Here is a 19,798-nt window from a genome sequence, read left to right on the forward strand (position 1 = left end):
TCAATAACTTCCAGAGTTACAACGATACACAAGATTAAATTATATTTAATTTACGTAGAAGTGAGCCAACTAAATAATACTTTGCTCTGCATTGCACAAATTAAATCAAGTCTTAAAGGTGCAGTAATATACATGATAGAGCTGTATGGAGCCTCACATTATGTCTACCTCTTTTGAAGCTCTGCTGACACAGATCAGCTTAGTGAGGTCATGAAATGCAAGCTCAGCTTCTGGCTGGCAGTCAGAACGATGGCAGGATTGTTGCCAAGCTGTCAGTGTCTTTTATATAACCTCAGGATGGTGGCTTTTTTGGGGTAATTATTATTTTGTATTATATTCTGGAAATATTGGTCCATATGACTTTGGGCAAATTCAAATTGGCCACACATGAGATATTGGAGAACCCACATTGAAGACAAAAAGCAGTAACATTTTTAACAATACAATGATGCAATGCATCTACATGCAGATGGCATTTTGCCCATTGAAAAGAAAAACAGACTTCATCATTCAAATGAATAATGCACATGAAAACAACCTTGTATTAATTTAATAACATAAATATGCATGTTCAACCGTGATGGATGCAAACTTGAATATTTGCCAAAATGTTCAGTAACCAAGCAAATCATGAATTTCCACTGTCACTACATGCTTGAATTATGTCTTTAATTAGGCCTACCAGTTAAATGTGATGTGTCAGGAAGCAGACCCTGCTACCAACTCATCAGGATCATTGGGAAAAAACTAGACCAAGGGAATTCATTTCAATGGGATTTGTTGTATTGCTTTGCATACAACTATCTCCGTAACCTGTGTGCGTCACATTCTCGTCAATAACCTGTACACACATGGAGTTCAAACTGTAATCCAACTACAACACATTTATGTGAAGAAAGGAACACATTGTAGGATAATAATAATAATAATAGTAATAATAATAATGATAATAACAACGTCCTGAATGGCTCAGTGTCTGCAGAAATATCTCCTATAAAACCTTTACAAAACCTTGTGATGAAAGCAAGGGAGACACCTCAAGCATAGCACCAATAGCTCTACGCACCCATAGGCATAATTCATCAGATTAATGTGTGCCAGCTCACAACTGGGACACCAACATGGGGCAACGTCATAATTAATGATATTTGGTGCACATTTCCTGCGAAGCCAAAACTACTGAACATTTCTTATTTTCTCATTTCTTTAACTTCAAATGATTTTCCACTCGTACCATAGGCCTACTGTGTAAAAAAGGTGAAAGGTAAGCAGGTAGCTCCCGGCTGTCATTTCTGTTTCCGCTCAACGTCTCTCCGCACTTGGACGGCGAAATGCTGACAGAGCCAACAGAGTTAACCTGAGGGCCAACCACCCTGAGGCGAGGGCCAAGCCCGAGGCTGTGTGCTGTGCTTCTGCAGCCATGCTGTGGGTCGGAACCGCATGCACTCGCACGAACTCGCATGCACTAAAAGCACACATGGCTATCTATGTCAACAACGCATAGACACGCTTGGCTATGAACACACACACAGGGGGAGCGACGCGTTTCTGTGCTCGGGTAGACATTGCTCCACGGTGGCATTGTTGCTGCCATCTTCATGTGTCCGAGTTTTGAATTCAGCTCCAATAAAGTTTTTTTTCGGAATGAGAGTAAAGCAGTAGCCACATTAGCAGTGTGTGGAATATTGCTCGTTTTAGTTTCACCTGCAACCGAATGGGCTAACATAGGCCTACACACTTGTGACACAAGAACACAGGATATTATTCTTTGCTTTACTCGGACAGCAGTTCCACCGTCAACATGCGCCGCTCCCCTCCTGCGCGGTGGACGCCGCTCCGCCGTTGCAGCCAGCGCACGCGTGGTGAGCGGAACCGCAGGCAGGGGGCGGCAACATGGCGGGGACAGCGGCACAGGCGCGGAGACCCGCATTTCAGAGCGCGGCACTCTCGCGTGCACACAGCTTTGTGTACACGTCGCTGGTCAGTCTGCTCATCTAGCCGGCTGTCGCCGACCACACACCGGGCTCTCTCACCGGTACTCTCCGGGAGTGGATTTTACTTACAGAGACTGATTTGTTTTTTGTTTTGTTTTCGCGAGTGTCCTCCTCTCATTTCTTTTGTAACTAGATTCTGAAGCCGCCCGCTTCGGGTGGAAATGACAAGCGAGAGACCGGTGACAATGCCGGGCTCGATGTCGCTCTCGGACAGACCACCTCCTCCCGGTCAGAGGCAACTCGCTGCGGTCCCCGCCGGTGAGACGACGATGATGTCTGGCTCGGGTTCAACGGTGTTCCCGGCTGGGATCATCGATCCATCGGTCCCGATCCGGAATATCAACATGAAATTTGCTGTTGTCGTCGGCCTGATCGAGGTTGGAGAGGTTAACAACCGGGATATTGTGGAAACGGTGCTGAATTTGGTGAGTACAGGTTTCCCCCTCTTCTCACTCTGACTGGACCGTAGGCTACTGCTTCATCCCTAATCCGAAGTGCGATTCAGTGGCAACAATAACCGACGAAATTGACATATGGCAAAATGATGTTATTTTGACTCCGAGACATTTGTAAATGAATACTGCAGGACTGCTAAGTGCCCCGGGACATCTGAGAGTGAAGAGCAGTAAACCGTCAGAAGTCACACGTGCACACAGACGAGGTGTTCTGAGGGATGAGGGACACGAATAGAAAGCCAGTGGTGAAGTTTTTCAAGTTCAACAAAGTCTGCACATCCTTGTGTTTGCGTGCTTGTGAATGAGGCACACTGGTGGTGTGGATGACGTCAGTGAGGGACAGGTGCACACCTGCTAAGATTGAAGTGTTTTGTTAGTACTTATAGAAACATTGTAACGGTATTTATGTAAAAACTGATTAATGCTGGTGAAGAAAAACAGGAGATGTCTGTTGCTGTATGTGGGAGAATGTGTGGGGGCCTTGAGCTTAGGATCCCCACAACATGCAAGGGATCTCCACTGTTTTTAGGGTGTCTTCCGGGAGCCCTGCATTCACAAAGTAAACTGTTCAATAATTTCCCAATTCTGCTGCCCCTCATTCCTATTGACTCAATATGTGTATATCATGTAAAGATATGCCCTTTTTCAATCAAGCCTGGAGAGCGGCCATTCTCTTAATTCCATGTATGATTTATGGTATAGCCGGAGCAAAGTGAGAAGTAAAGCTTGTCAGAAAAAGTTGCTTCGATGGCACAACCTGCAGCTGGCAGGCTGTAGATCCAACTCACACTTTTTGCCATGACCATCTGCAGGAACACCACATTACCGAGCCGTTCTGCAATAGATGGCACACCAGAGATTAATTATGTCCTGTTCTGGCACAACAGAAATCTACTCTGTGGAGCAAGACGCATTGCAGCCTTTGGCATGTTCGCACATGAGAGCTGTAGTGGAATAGCTGGAGTCTCTGACACCTTGCCCCATTCCCCTATGCAGTCCTATGTTCACAGGAAATGTGCACAAGGGATAACTCACTGTAGTCAACGCTGTAGTTTGTCAAACTTGTCAAGACAGTTTGCCATCTATTCTATCAAATATGAGATCACTTTTCCATTTTGCGTTATTCTTTTGAGCCATCGGAGGCAGATCAGTGAAGTCAAAGCGGCCTTTTACTCATATAGATTTTGAATTCATTTGTGCATGCTCTTATTTGTGCATCCACTTGTTTGACATCCAAACATTTCTCAGGAACATACAGGTCTCAAATATTTTAATTATGGATTTAATTAATAGGTGACATGTGCTTTCCTCTGGTAAGCTTTTTAAAAGATATCAGGGACATTTTAATCTGCCGGATGCATTTGCAAACTGAAACACAACCTGCACCCAAATTATGTGTATAGAAATAAACCACATATAATGCAGCAATCTTGGGCCCAGTCACCAGATGACACTCATTGTTGTTATATCTGCCTTTTCATCTATATATAACACAATGTGCATGAATACTTCCAGTCAGGGAAGAGGGCAGAGAAAGCTGTCATGCAAACACCCCATCTGTCTGTAAAATAACAATATATCAATTTCTATGCTTATAAATTCAGGTTATTTTTGAAGTGGAGCGAGGACCCGGAGATCCAGAAGGATGCATATCTGTATCTCGAGGGGTCTAATTTGCAAGTTAATGAAACAATTATGTTTTCCTCCTACTCCTGAGGAGCATCTTGGAAAAACTGTAGTTGGACGTTCAGACCAGGATCCTCCATCACAAACAAGTGTTTTGTTATTCAGCTGCAGTTCTTGTCGGACAAATTGCTTGCAATTTTAGAGATTGGACATCAGGCATGTCTTTTGATTTATTGCTCTTCAGAAAGGTGAATCTTAATCGAATCGGACACAAAACTCCTTCAGATTAAAGCACAGCCCTGAGCCACTGTCTCCTGTTTTATCAGAATGAAATTAACTAACTCATGCAGTGCATTGCTCCTCTTCGGGGTCTAAAGGAGTCAACCTACTCTGGGCAGTTTGTTTGTTTACCTTTGGTTGGACAAAGATAGATTAGAAACTATAGTTTACATATACACAACAAAAGTCAGAATAATATATATCGTGAAACATCATTTCATTTCAATATTATAATATAAAGCGGGTAGCATACCCTCTTTGGCTTGAAATCTCCCACAAAGTAATCGGCAACAGCAATCGACTTACTTGGTCCAAATTATGAGTTAGCGTGTTTGATAACCAAGTTATACTATTTTGATTTTTGATCATTACATCAACATGAAACAAATAGTTGCTGTGTCTTTTCAGCTGGACAAAGACTGCTCTCAAGCTCTGACCATGAATATAAATCATGCACCAAACCACAATTGGTCCAAGCAAGACGGGATAGTTGTCTTCTAACCGTGAAGTTCGAAATCAAGTGGATTTGTCTCATGCTCAGATATGACAATTACAGTAGTCAGCCCCTTTGCAAGCTAATTGTCACTAGGTATGACTCATTGAACTTCTCTGACAAAAGAGAACGTTTAATTGCTCAACAGCCCTCATTGTAATGATCAAAGTCCAGTATGATCTGATGGATAATGGAGAGAGATGTGAACAGAAGAACGTGTGACCTATGAAATTAATAGAAGCTTTCACGGCCCAGCTCCATCTTGATCCTGACGTGGAGGAGCGATGACCTTTTCGTGTTGCAGTAACTGGCTGATGTTTACACAAAGGGAAAGCTGTCGGTACCCTTGGCTGTCACACCAGGTCAGTTATCGGCAAGCTTACTTTGGCCTCCTTAAACTGATGCTCCACGAGGAGTCTATTCTTTTAGTATCAAACGCTCCCCGCCAGTCAACTGTAGGAGGTGTGTGTTCAAAGTGGTGGACTCCTTCTCCATTATGAACAGGAGCTGTGGCCAACTTGAATTTTACACCAGTGGTTACAATGTTTACATGGTTGAACGGAAATGATCAAAACACTTCTACATTATCAACTTCGTCACGATTCATTTGTTTACTCGTGCTCCACCCCTTCTGGTCAAAATATGGAAAAATCTAGCGTGTTGGTTGCTCCTGCATTGAGCTGATTATGTTCGTCGTTTGCGACTAAAAACAGACAAGGGAAACAAAGATTGTGCTGCAGAAGTGGATTGAGGCATTTCTACATTATTGGTGTTGGAATGTCTGTATATGAACTCAAGCTGTCCACTACTTTACATGACAAAAAAACTGGCAACATAGGTTTTTTTCAGGCCTAGTGATTGATACTTAAAAGATTGTTGATGGATTATCACTTTCATGACATGCTTCACCTTGCAGGCCGGAGATCTCTATCTACCAGTTGGCAGTTTTACAGAAAAAAATTTCAGAAAATATTGTACTCACAGGTGGTTTACTCTTCCTGCTTCCCATCTGTGTCGGTGACGTTCCAGTTGATTGCTCAGTCCTTACTATATAGAGGCCCACCTATTGCTTATTTGGTATGACTTTGAATTCCCTGCCTGGTTATGAGATACTTTCAATGAAAGATTTACAGACTCTCAGTTTTTGACATGCCCTCACTGCTTTGTTAGATATATGATCAGCACAAATCAATTACTTAATGGCATTACACATGCTGCATTTATCTTTAGGTCAGGCACATTGATGCACATTGGACTATGATTAGTAATCAATGTTCCTTGCTCTTTCCGATTTATAAGGTGTGTGAGATCGTGAAGGAAAAGCTCTAAGGGGAAACGCATGTCTCATATGAGACCCATTGTTGTATCACAAGTCAAATTAGTCGGGATGCTGGCCTTTTGTAGAAGGGTAATGTGACAAGAGAGTCTGCAACCCTGCGCCATGTGACTGCTCTCCAGGATTGTTGTCAGCAGAGTGCAGTGGAGCTCCTAATTCATTATCTGCTCCAAGCAGGACTTTGCCACTCAGCACGTCATAATTAACTCTCAGGAATCGAACATGTTACTTCCAAATTGATTTCCCAATCACGTTAAACGTTTTTGCTGCCTAGATTTTGTTCAGAGCCATGTTTTCGTCCCGAGTGAATGAAGCAACACTTGTGACCCGCATCAGAGTGGCAGTGAGCTCGCTGTGGCTGATGGCGGTTATACAAAGAGCAGTTAAACGGGTTCGCATCCCGAGTCCCGTTTGTGTTAAGTAAAACAAATGAAATACTTTGTCATTTAATTTTAAAAATTAAATACTTTTAATTTGTACAGATTTTTAACTCAACATTTCTTCTTCATGTGACTTGAATAAGTAATCTGTTTGGCAGAATGTTTCCATGAAATTATGTTTCGTATTAATACTTGAATATAAATATAATATTTAGTATTCATAGCTAATTGCTGTGTGATTGTTGATTCCATTTACAAGAAACGTATGCAACATATTTATTTACCTCCTAACTAATAGCTTTGGCGTAAGAGTACATTCTCTGGTCCCTACATTTCTCATTGAAAGTTTTTTGTCACAAAATACCACAACTTGGTGTGGGAGTAGAAATAATGTGTCTAAGAAGTCATTTATCCCACAGTCGGCTTGCTCATTTCTGAGAGACTTTATTCTAATTTTCTCTCTGTATTCTATGACAAAAAAAATGAATACAACAATGACTGGCATGATGGTGCAGTAGTTACAGCTGGCAGCGCAGCATTCCACGCTGCTGGTCTTCTCTGTAGTTTCAATTGTTTACTCATGGATATTATGTCCACAGACCAAATACATACTTTTAGCTGGATTGAGGGCTTCAAATAGCTAAAAGGTATGCATGTGGGCAGCACGGTGGCTCAGTGGTTAGCACTGTCGCCTCACAGCAAGAAGGCTCTGGGTTCGAATGCCGGTCGAATCCCGGTCGTATTCCAGTTGTTCCAGGTCCTTTCTGTGTGGAGTTTGCATGTTCTCCTCGTGTCTGCGTGGGTTTACTCCGGGTACTCCGGTTTCCCCCACCATCATAAAGACATGCACCGCAGCCTCACCCCGGTTCGTATGGATGTGAATGAATGTTGGTGGTGGTCGGAGGGGCCGTAGGCGCTGATTGGCTGCCACGCTTCCGTCAGTCTGCCCCAGGGCAGCTGTGGCTACTGATGTGTTTTCAAGAATCTTCGAGTGCAGAACCGAGAAAGAATGTCTGGACAGTGCCAAATTATAATAAAAGGTGTTTAATTGAAAATATTACCAATGGTCAATAACGGTTGCGATACAGAGTATAACTCAGCTGAGGGAGCATGAATCACTGCGTCCACAGACCGCCAAAGCAGTTAACTGTCTAACAGAAGTCAAGCTCACTAAATCTAATCCTCAGCTGAGGGCTTCTCACAGGATCAACGGCCTACATGCAGCTAACCTGCATGCAGTGCATCTCTGCCGTCATCCAAAAGGTCAAAAGCCTTGTCTCTCTGGTCAACATCTGTTTTTATACCTCCCGGGCATCCCAGCCCCAGGGGAGATATTCCCTTCTCATTGGTTAACCTGTCTAGGTAAAACATTAGTCCTAATCCACTCATTGGCTGAGCAGTCTGTCCATCTGTGTTGAAAGCGTGTCCACGCCTCTTGACAGTTGAAGTCATCTGTCCCTCTTCCTCTGCGTCGTTCTGTCCCCTGCTCTGAATGGCATCACAGGGGTCCTCTCCATCTGCTACTCAGTCTCTCTGAGCCAGGTGTGAACTTCGGGGGAAGGGGATCCCTTGCTGCAATTGATCTGTTTCTTGTCACACAGAAAGATTCATTTTACCAGTTACAGTAATCCATTAAATAATAATCCAGACATTTACCAAACAATATTGTAAATTATTAAACAATAACACACATTCTATAACAACATGTATGAAGTTATGGTATATTAGTAAATCCTAATTTACATATTGCTTTAGTAAATTGTCTAATTCAACACTACTGATGTAGCTTACCACCACCGGTATGACTGTGTGTGTGTATGAGAACTGGACTCTGGACTCTGTAAAGCGACTTCGGGTACTTAGAGAAGCGCTATATAAAATAAATGAGAAAAAAAAAAGAGAAATGTGAGTGAGTAACACTCTGCCCACAGCGACAAACTGGCTACTCACAGTTTTTGTCCCTTGCCAACAGAATTCTTGGAGACACGTCTCCTGAGTACAAATACGCCTAATGATAATTAAAGAATATAGATTTCGGCCCATCAATAAATCGAAAAATAAGGTTGGGTGAACATACTTTTGGCACATCACCAAACAGTGTCTCACTGTAAACATTAAGTGGTTGATGTAAAGAAGAATTAAACATAATTTTACCACATGAACCAAAAACTAAATTTTTTGTGCGACAGATATGTGTCTAGTTTTGTGCCACCATCCATTATCACGACAAATGAGAAGAGAATGCCATTAATCTTCAATGTAAAGGCAGCCTAAAAATGAAAGCTGTAATTGAGATAATGTGACGTCAACCAGGGCCCTATTTCTCGTACGTGGTTCAACTAAGTCGATCAAATGTCCTATTATCCAGCTTAAATTAACCCGATGATTGAAATCAGGCTCTCGGTTTCTCAAAGGCTGATCCGCCCTCAAAATATCATGTTAATGATACCAGACGTCAGTACTCGGGATAATTGCACGTGCCCATCAGACATCATAAGGGGGAAGCGTCGATCACCGAAACCATGATTTTCTAACGGCACAAAGGCAAATAAACTAAAAGAAAAAGCCTATTTTTTTTCTCTGCTGACGAGCAGGAGATCATCATGAACGCATATGAGGAATTCCAAACCATAATCATGGCAAAATCTAACGCCGCTTCCGCTGTGAAGGCCAGACAAGCATGACAAAATATCAGGCACGTTTAGAGTAATGCTACGTTCACATGAATATTTGCGTGAGTTTACTTACTATGTGTGGTTTATTTATTCACTTAATTCGCGCTGGAGAGGGGGCGTGGCTTATTTATGTGGAAACAGTTATAATTTCCACCATGGAATAAATAACCTATTTCTGCTTTATACTTGTGGAAATCCCACAAACGTTGGAACATCAAACGCCCTCTGGGTTCATAACAATATCATATATATATATATATATATTATACATAACATCATCCATAGGCTCACACAGCTAGGTAACTTTCACCGACTACGTCTGAATAACTGGATGAAAATCCTCTTTATTCTCGTCTGTGCATTCATGAATCTACTCTCTCCGCTTTTGGTGTGAACGCAGCATAAGTGTTGGGAAAATGTATCGGCTAATTTTAAGTGCCTCATCTCCCCAATCAATTCGATTTCCATTTCTTTAAATGTGCCTGCTGGCAGTCGGCTTAACGTCTCAACTCTTCCAGAACAAGTTAATATGTGTATATTCAATTCAATTCAATTCAGTTTATTTGTATAGCCCAATTTCACAAATTACAAATTTGTCTCGGAGTGCTTTACAATCTGTACACATAGACATCCCTGCCCCAAAACCTCGCATCGGACCAGGAAAAACTCCCAAATAACCCTTCAGGGGGAAAAAAAGGGAATAAACCTTCAGGAGAGCAACAGAGGAGGATCCCTCTCCAGGATGGACAGGTGCAATAGATGTAATGTGTACAGAAGGACAGATTTAGAGTTTAAATACATTCAATGAATGTGACAGAGTGTATGAATAGTTCATAGTAGGCATATTCCACGATGGAGACCTCCACGATCCATCAGGCAGATGGCGGTGGGGAGGAGGAGTGGGCGGAGTCTCAACAGTGGGCGGAGTCTCAACAGGACAGTGGCGTAGTCAGGAGCAGGAACTCCACGACCCAGACGATCCATCAGGCAGATAGGATCTATGCCGTCTCATAGGGTCCGATGACCCCATGAGACGTGAAGTCAAAAGGACTCCGGGGAGAAAGCAGAGTTAGTAACGTGTGATTGAGAGATGAAAAATTCATCCTTGTATGTGGAGGTGACCATATAGAATAGGAGTTTGATTATATGTGTGTGTGTGAATCTGTGTGTGGTCCAGAAAATGTAATGAACACATCCAGAAGTTTCTCAAGCGCTAGATAAACTTTATGAACAGCTCGGCATACAGCGGCTTTCCTAATGTTCTGCATTGCCGACTGTAACACGATCGTGGGTATCCGTGGGCGCAAAGTATCCACACACAGGCAGGTTGGCAAGCAGAATGACTTTTTATTTGAGCGTTCCACTCTGCGTCCTGGCTGCTCCGCTGCCAGGTTCCCGTCTCCCCCTCCATCGCTAGCTCTGCATGTATATAGAGGAAGAGAATGCCTGATTCGGTGCAGCTGAGGCCACCTTGCCACTTCCGGCACCGTTCCTCGAGCCACACCCCCTGCTTCACTTACTCCGCAGCTGTGCTTCCGCACCCCCCGCTGCCACACCGACACTGTACCACACTGTACAACAATGTAAAGCACGCAGCTCTGCATCATACCTGCAAACTTGTCACCTTTCGGCGAAATTCGTCGTTTTGAAATCAAAATAGGTCATCCACGTGAATAGTGTAGATCCGAAGAGTTTTTGCTTTGGGGCAGGGGGGGTCAACTGGCCGGCCGGCGTTTATGAGATTGGAGTGAGACACGGAGAAAATGCGATGTGGTGACCAGGTAGAGGAAGGAACAGATTCATGGAACAGACTCACGGAACAGAATCACAGAACAGGCTCATGGAACAGGCTCACGGAACAGAATCACAGAACAGGCTCATGGAACAGAATCACGGAACAGGCTCATGGAACAGAATCACGGAACAGGCTCATGGAACAGGCTCAAAGCTCAGCAGAGCACACAAGTCCAAAAAAAGGAAGTTGGTTCATGAATGACTTTAACCATATTATATATAATGACAATGTAAAGTTGTTATTACTAGTAATAACCCCTCGTTGTCACCTTTTTCACCCCTCATGAGGTATGCTGCATACAGTCTGTGAGTCAATGCCGGCTGCAGCGTATGGTGTTCAATTTGCTCCAGAAGGTCTGAAAATAAATGATTCCTTGTGGGCAGAATGAATAGCGCTCGTATAGGAAGTCATCATGACGTGATAAGAACTCTTCCTATAAAACTCTAATCTAACTAATATCGCTGCTTCACCGATGAGGAAGTGAGCTCCATTTCCTTCAGTGGGCGTGGCCAGATTATCCACTGAATAAACCTGCGGTGGAGCAGTTTCACATTTTTTTTCTTGGTTGCCATGGAGATTTTTCCAATCTTGCTTTGTGGAAGTTCTAAGAAAATTATTAAGACGGTACCGTCTTTGATTTAAAAGCTACATAGTGGAAGACATGAGAAGGGTTGCAATTGTCCGATCAAGAACAGACGAAGGCATGAATGCGAATTTCTGCATCTGACTGCTTAAGAAATGAGTCGAAATTGAGCAATGTGAGTAAAGTGGTGGCGTTCAAAGGTGTCACCAGATTTTTAACCGTTTTAATTAGCTGAGAGTGGCATTGAAGCATTTGTCTCGATGAACAATTGTGGGCATTTTCTGTTGCATCTCTTTGGAAACCCGATATGACAACAGTATGTTATTGCAGAGAAATGGCTCTTCCTCCACTGACAGTAGAGCAGAATGCAGTGCGCCACACAGTGTGTTTAGACTATGATTTTGCTCATCTAGGTAAACCGCTCCCTTCCTGTTGCTATTGCCTCAATTATTACTTTGCTCTCTGTCGACACATTGAATGTCATGTTGTTTGCATCCCCTCAGATAAAGTTGCTTAAAGCGTCTTTAAAAAAGTTCCTCGAAGTTGTGTACTAATTTCCATCAGTCCTCTCTGAGGCATTTAATTCACTTCATTGTGTGATTATAAAAGGCTTGATTACAATTATAGATTCACTGTCAGATCTGTCAGATGCAGTGAATAAGGCAGCGCTTCACGTTGTGACTAGATGTGACTTCAGTTCAGTATTTATACATAGAGAATATCTGCAGCGTTGGGGTGTGAGAAGTGACTGTATTCATCATCACACATTGTGACACATTGTGACTAAGTTTCTTGCTGAGGTGGAAATACACAATGCAGGTTCATGGGAAATCTGGAAATTAAAGAAGCAAATTACAACGCATCTGTCACGGTGCTATGAGAGTGGACCCAAAAGCACGACTCAGACGGGAGTAACAAAGATGACTGTCTTTGGTTGAAAACAGGCTGGGTCGCAATCGGGAGATTAGTCCAAGAAGCAAACCAGTCCAAAAAGGGGCAGGGCAGAGAATCAGAGGTCAGGGCAGGCAGGCAGGGTCAGAACAGGCAGGTCAGGAATATACTCTAATAACGCTGGAGAACTTGGCACGAAAACACAAGACAATCTGGCAGAGGACAAGTGGAAGTGAGGGAACCTAAGTAGACAGGGACTAATGAGGGAATGGGTAACAGGTGAGATGGGCATGAGGACCAGGTGAAGGTAATGAGGGATTGACGAGGGAGTGATCAGAGGCAGGTGAAAGGAGTTGGACTGACGAGATGGGAAGCAGGATCTGGAATGACATGATAGTTAGAGACAGGATGAAAACAACTAATAATAAAAGGAAGGTGTGGAGCTAAACTGTTACAGCATCACACAATTGTAGTAAATCACCTTTCTGACCTCAACTCCCATATATTTGTGCACAGGTTCGATCCCTTTCTAAAACACCCCTTCAATATTTTGGAGATAACTTGCTACTAAAAGCGGTTAAGACCCATCAGACATCTTAAGCCCATCAGATGTGGCCTCTTTGGATCCCGCTGCTTGTCATCCTACGGTCTACATTTAAAACCAAAGGTCACATGAGTTGCCACTCTAGGGGACAGCCTTCTGCAGGAAGTTTGGTCTGTCCTGCTTTTTTTTACTATATAATATTAATAATAATAATGCATTTAATTTATATAGCGCTTTTCAAGATACTCAAAGACCCTTTATATCAATTAAAACATCCTAAAATCTATACAATTAAAATTATAACCAACATTTCAATAAAAACAATAAATGAAACGAGAACTTGGAGCACTCAATCACTCATTCTAAGCAGTTCTGAAAAGGTGTATTTTGATTTGTTATTTGAAAATGGAAAGGGCGGTGCAGTCTCAGATTAGTATATTACAAAAAATATATTCATTAAAATATATTAATTTTAGTGTCTGTTTTCTTCTGTTCTGTTTCGATACGTTTGTCCTTTCGTACCTCCTCCTTCTGGTCAGACCCTGATAAGTTCTGTGCCAAAGTCTTTGTTTTCTGTGTGTTTGATTCATATTATTTTTTTAATCCAGAGATTTGAACAGTTAAAAACCAGCAGGCATCTTGCACATTCCCTCTATTTAGAGTGTGGACTTAAATCTGGTAGAAATAGAAAAGTTTAGGAACTGTCTTCATGTCGATCATAAATACACGTTTTGTTTAGAAGATTGCTCAAGGGTCGACCTCTCTCCTGCTTCTTGCCCATCTCCTGCCAAGACAGCAATTTAACAGATGTTGTGTCATTTGAGCAATTGAAGATGATGTTTTATTGGGTATTGCAAAAGATTTTATTTCATAAACAATTAATTCAAAACGGAATCAAAGCTGCTCTAAATTAATTTGTTTCATAGTGCTGAATGAAAATCAATTGAAGCAGCAGAGCATACCCTTTTCCGTAAAGGGACAGTTGGTGTATCTGGAAATGTATTCCAGATGAAATACGTGTGTGTGTGTGGCCTGAGATGCTTTAGGTTATGGTTGGCCTTCTCTGTAAACACCCCTCTGCTGCTGTTGAGTCAGTTGCACAGCTGGATCAATCTTGGATCGATATCACCTTTAGGCTCTGGTATAGTTTCTGCATATGTCCCGGTTGTTTTCTGTTGAAACATTACCTTTGTGCTGCAGACGAACTGCATGCATGCGTGTCTGGATTTACCATCAGACGTTCTATACAATCGAGTTACACTTTCGTTTAGCCAATAGCTAAAAGAAAAGCTACGAGTTTCAAAGCTTTTGTTGATGATAGACGAAAGCTACTAATATCTTTGACCTGGTTCTGGATTTTTAAGATGACATAATGATAATTGATTACAAAAAATAATTGACCTCCAAAAGAGGTGTCGTAGTTATTGATCTAATCCTTGATTTATTGTTAGGTCTACTTACTGTATGTCCTGCTGAAATGTCCTTCAGCATTAACCTCTTCATCTGGTCAGAGATGCTCTGTGTGCACTCAGACATCTGTGTAGTGGGACTCGATAAAAAAAGAAAAAAAAAGTACATGCATGGATCAATTATGTATTACTTAAATGTACCTGCGATAGGAGCCAGTACGATAGGCTCTATGTGTGAACATTCATCAGGAACATCACTGTTCACCTTCATGAAATCTTTGCTCAGCCTTTCATATTTTCCGGTTTGAACCACTTGCACCGTAGGGCGCTACAGTATGCTTAAATTATGCTTCCTCAGTCAAATTTATTCTATACCAAGCATCCAATTTCTGCCAAGAACCGTTTCCTCTGATCCGACTCTACGATAATCCTCTCAGGATTTGAGGGAACATTTTAAATTCTGATTCTGTGCAAATATGTTTGTTTAAAAGTAATTTATCTGAACTGATTGATTCATGGGCCATGCTGATGTGCATTTCCTTGCCCTCGACCAAGGATGACATTTTCAAAAAATTTCGTAGACAATGTCTATAAATGTTTTTCTCTCCGATATCCAAGTGCTGTTGGTTCTAATTTTCATGAGGTTTCTGGAGGTTCTAAAAATACTCTTGATGCACTTTATCCATCTTACTTTTATGGTTTTGGTCTCTTTTTTATGTTTAGCAATATATTTTCCATGTTTCTTTGTTTTTGTCATTGAGGAGTTTACTCTCATGCTCGTGCTACTTATTAGGATACTCCTTACTTGGAAAACGAAAATAAATATGAATTGCATTTTATTCGGGATTGATTCTTCACTGTTTGGAATGTTGCCAACATTTAATTTGAGGCTAGCTCTGGAAGGCAGCCTTCCCCAGATAACGACATTAGCAAAATGGAAATGCTGTTGTGTATGGACCGTTAGTGGTTTCATTGATTACCAATAGCCAGTGTCCTGAGGCATAGATAGAGATAGGTCAAACGGCTGCACAAAGGCCTGCTCTCTCTCTCTCTCTCTCTACATATATATATATATATATATATGTATGTATATATATATATATATATATTCTTTGAGTTGAGCAACCGGTTTCACACAACCCATTCGTAGTAGTCAGTTCCTAGCTGTTGTTAACCAGAGCTGGTGTAATGTGTGTGTGTCTCCCTACAGCCTACAGGAACAAGGCCCTGTGCTCATTTCTATGGCGATGAGCTGCAGCTCTCATCAGGCAAACGTGCGTGAGTCAAATATTGCTGGCCGCAGCAGTCGGCCACTTACTGTGTCTCCACAGAGTGAAGATGCAGCAAAAGCTGGGACTACTTAATAACTACATAGTGAACGGGCAAATAAGATCTGTGGCCCTGATCATCACAATCATCATGTGATACAGTTATGCCCGGAGATGGAAATCGGTGTGTAATTTGTTTCTGACCGTAATATATGAATGAAAGCCAGATAGCGCTTTATCGCTCGGCTTTTATTGGATGTGGTCCAGCTCGAAAACCAAATTGTGTTTGACTCAGAGCAAATGAATCCGAAACCAGTCAGCGGCGTTATTGGGAGTTTGTGTGAGAATGATTTGATGATGTTTGAATTGTCTCTGTGTGGAGAAATCATCTGTACACTCTGAAGTCATGAAACCCAACGCATACATTTACGTGGTTAACAAGTAAAAGACCTACAGTATTTTCTTTAAATAGCAGGAGCTTTCTCACGTTGGCAACAGTGAACCTCTTCTCTTACACCTCTTTTAATTACAGTAGCATGGTTTGATCACGTAAGTCGTGGGAGGATCTATATCACGTACCTGTTTTTTCCTCAGGCAGTGAATGAAAGAAGAAACCTGTCTGTATTGTGTGCGTTGACATTAAGTATTTTTCTAAGTGCTCTGCATCATCAAACACAGGTACTTCAATCCATGTTCACTCACTGTCACACAACAGTAGCTTCCCAATGGCAAAATGGTATTTTTGTACAAGCAATTTCTCTTCCCATCTCCCCTAGTGACAGAACCCGTACAAGAGAGAGAGAGACCCACGTTTATTGGTTTAGCAGCAGAAGGCATCTGGGCTCCGTATTACCGCAAGTGACAGATTTATACTTCTCAGTTGCACATGAGCCATTAGGCAGTTAATGATGTGTGCTATGAATACAGATTTCTACATTATGCCTGACAAGGCTCTCATTGTTGATGGGGTGGTTCTGTATGGAATAGGTTCTGTTTTGCTGTAAACTTCTGCATCCCTTTTGGTTCTGAAGTGCTGCAGCATCGTAGCCTGCAGTGTGCTGCCGTTAGATGGCCGGGGGCGCCGCGTCCATCCTGCTCTCCTGCTTTTTGCAGTCTTGTAAAGGCTTTGCTTTTGATAAAGGTTGGTGTAATCAATCTTTTAGATGTTTAGATTTATTGCTCCAGTAACGCTGGATGTTTCCATTTCCTGCTGATATTGAAGCAGGCTCCGAAAGAGCTTGATCACACACTGCTTTAATGTAGCTGAAGTAAGGGGGGAACAATAAGGGGGCTTAGTGAGAGTTAGGGGCTCGGATTACAATTAATACTAAGGGATCAGCGTAATGAACAAAGACACCCCCCATTTTTATGGCTCATTATCCTCGCTGCCACATTAAAACAGGATCTATTTATAATTGGTCACTTGGACATACTTTGTTTGCTGTGTGCTTGGTTTTTTTTCCATCTGGTTTAAAGCAATAACTTTTGAAAAAACATTGTGACGGACTCTCACCAGTTTGCTGTTGAATATTTAGGTATGTTGTCTCTAATGAAACATCAGTGGGCATAACTTCTGATTCAAATGCCACAAAAGTGTTGCTCATAGATTTATATTCACGAGAGACTAATGGACATCGATATGATGTTCTACTTCCCTCGTTTAATTAAAAGAATTGGGAACGGCAGCTTGGCTTCTTCTATAAGGGCAAACAATTTAGACTGTTTATTTTCCAGGAGCACTCAGGTCTACAATCCCAGACAATGGAGGGAAACACTAAGAGTTACTGTACTGGACATCATTTTGTTGTTGTTTAGGGACAAGTGGCCACTGTTTACGCATTTCATACTACCTGTTTACACTTGTATTATCAAATATGTGCTAATTTACACAATAAAAACATCTTAACATAAAATAAAACCAGGTTACAAATTATTGTTTCATTACTTGTCATATTGGATTCAAAGGTTTGAGGGAATTTTCGAAATATCTTTGTATCACTGCATACATCTAAAAATACTTTAAATAGCCATAACAAATGAACTAAGTTGTATTTTGGATTTTTAACTTCCTCTCAGAAGCCATGTTAAAGAAGCAAAATAGCCCAAATGCTCAAACCTGGAAAAACTCTGTTTTTGCCTGGTGTGTCTCCCCTTAACACAATAGAACAACAGTGGATGTGTTTAACTGCTTTATACTGCACGGCATATCTCTTCTGTAGCTTTGAAGAAGCAGTTCAGTCTCTGTGTCCTGCACACATGGGCATATTGAAGTCCAATTTCAAGCATAGGCTATGCTAAATGTGCGTCACTGGCTAATGCTATTAGTTCTGAGAGCTGGCCTGCTTTGAAAGGAACATCTGGCTGGAGAGCCTCACTGTTGCTCAGCAGAGTCTCAAGCAGAGACGGATTACTGCTGTGACATTTGGTTGAAGATGATTCAGCGTTGAATTAGATGGCCTATATGGAACACCGCTCGGGACAGTGGCAGTGTGACAGTCTTACTCCTCTTGTTAAAATGAGTACAGGGTGTTAGGACTGGAGAACGGCTGTGGAGATCGCTGAATCCCGGCATCATGCCTCTGACTGATAAAACATGCTTTGTTTAATGATTCAGAACTTTATCTCGTATTCTCTGGCTTTGGGCAGAAATGTCCCACTTTGGACACAGCTTGTATTTGCACATTTCTATAAATTGTGTTGGCCATATTTATTTTCTCAGCTGGATGGTCACACGGTGTGAAGCTTTTTCAAAGCTGCAGGCTCTATTTTGATTCTATCTATCCAAAGTATCAGCATCCCAGCTGTCACTCCCATCTCTCCCCTTATACATTTCCATCTGAACACAGGATATGGGAGAGAAAAAAAACATCTAAAAAGTCAAAGTAAACAAGTCAAAGAAGAAAAACGATGGATAGTGAGACGTACTGATTTATGTACGTTGAAAAAGGTGAACCAGGTGGCTTGTGAGCATTAAATAATGTCTTCGACTAATGTTTAAAATGTCTAAAAATATCAACATAACCCTGGATATGTGGGTAATCTGAAATATCCCCAAAACGCACTTCCAAGGCACTTTAGTAAAATAGTAAATAATAAAATAATTTTGGGCCAAACCGAGGCAGTGGGCTATTTTATACATTATCGTCATGTCACCAACATCAAGTTCGTCTCAGAAAACGCTCGTAGAAAAAGTGATTTGTAGACTCAATGATCAGTGTGGCATGATCCTGTACAATGAGTTAGATATTTGCGGTCTAGAATTGCGCCTTACTGCACCTACTGTATATTTCCACGAAACTCAATGCACCAAGCAAGTCTCTTTATGAATGTGCAATAGCATAACAGTGCCTTTGTATCTAATGGGTACATTTTTTTTGGCATATCTTCTCCTAGAAAGCACACAGTCGTCATTATCCTCCTGACAACCTTGTCTGCATATAGTTTGAATATGGGTCTGTAAGTCCCCAGAGAGACGCTAGCTGTACTATTTAGTTGACTCGTAGTATTGTGAATCCCATGGAATTGCCATCTCAATCATACTGGCTTTCACTCACACCAGGGCCATAATGGCTTTCAGCAGGTGTCCCAGGTCTCAATCAAAATATCAAGAATGGAGGATTAGAACGGAAATCAACAATTCTGTGTGCCAATCACTTGTGTGATGGAAACATAGAGCGTTGTTGTCCATCAAGACATGAAGCGGAGGTCTCTTCCCAGAATCCCAGTAGTTCTCAAACTGTGGGGCGCGACCGTCTAGCGGGGCGCCAAGGCATTACAGGCGAGGGGAAATGCAGATTTTTTAATTTCAAGACCTTTATTGAGAACTTTACAAAGTACACGGAAATAAAACTAAGTCATTAATAAATAAAGAGAGAAATGCCTGTACTTTAATGTCAATGTTTACAATGCGGCGTTAACAAATTATGTGTGTGCATGGCGGCCAGGATTCTTGCCGATTTGCCAGGTGTCTGTGAGTTCGGTGTTCCTGCTGTTGCCCTTCAAAACAAGAGCTCAACATTAAGCATTAATTGAGAGTGGCCGTATCAAGCCTGAAACCCCGTTTTAATAAG

At 41.8% G+C, this 19,798-nt stretch overlaps 1 protein-coding gene across 7 annotated transcripts in view; it reads left to right on the forward strand.

The window, feature by feature from the left end:
* The first annotated feature begins 2,056 nt into the window (after nucleotides 1-2,056).
* Nucleotides 2,057-19,798, forward strand: part of nbeab (neurobeachin b) — a 188,102-nt gene continuing 170,360 nt past the window's right edge. For all 7 annotated transcript variants that reach the window (XM_056440918.1, XM_056440921.1, XM_056440922.1 and 4 more), the window contains exon 1: nucleotides 2,057-2,419. In XM_056440918.1, the coding sequence (XP_056296893.1) occupies nucleotides 2,156-2,419 (264 nt within the window). In that variant the 5' untranslated portion in view covers nucleotides 2,057-2,155. The remainder of the gene's footprint in view (nucleotides 2,420-19,798) is intronic.

The sequence above is a fragment of the Pseudoliparis swirei genome, chromosome 20 (genome assembly GCF_029220125.1).
Source record: "Pseudoliparis swirei isolate HS2019 ecotype Mariana Trench chromosome 20, NWPU_hadal_v1, whole genome shotgun sequence".
NCBI lineage: Eukaryota > Metazoa > Chordata > Actinopteri > Perciformes > Liparidae > Pseudoliparis > Pseudoliparis swirei.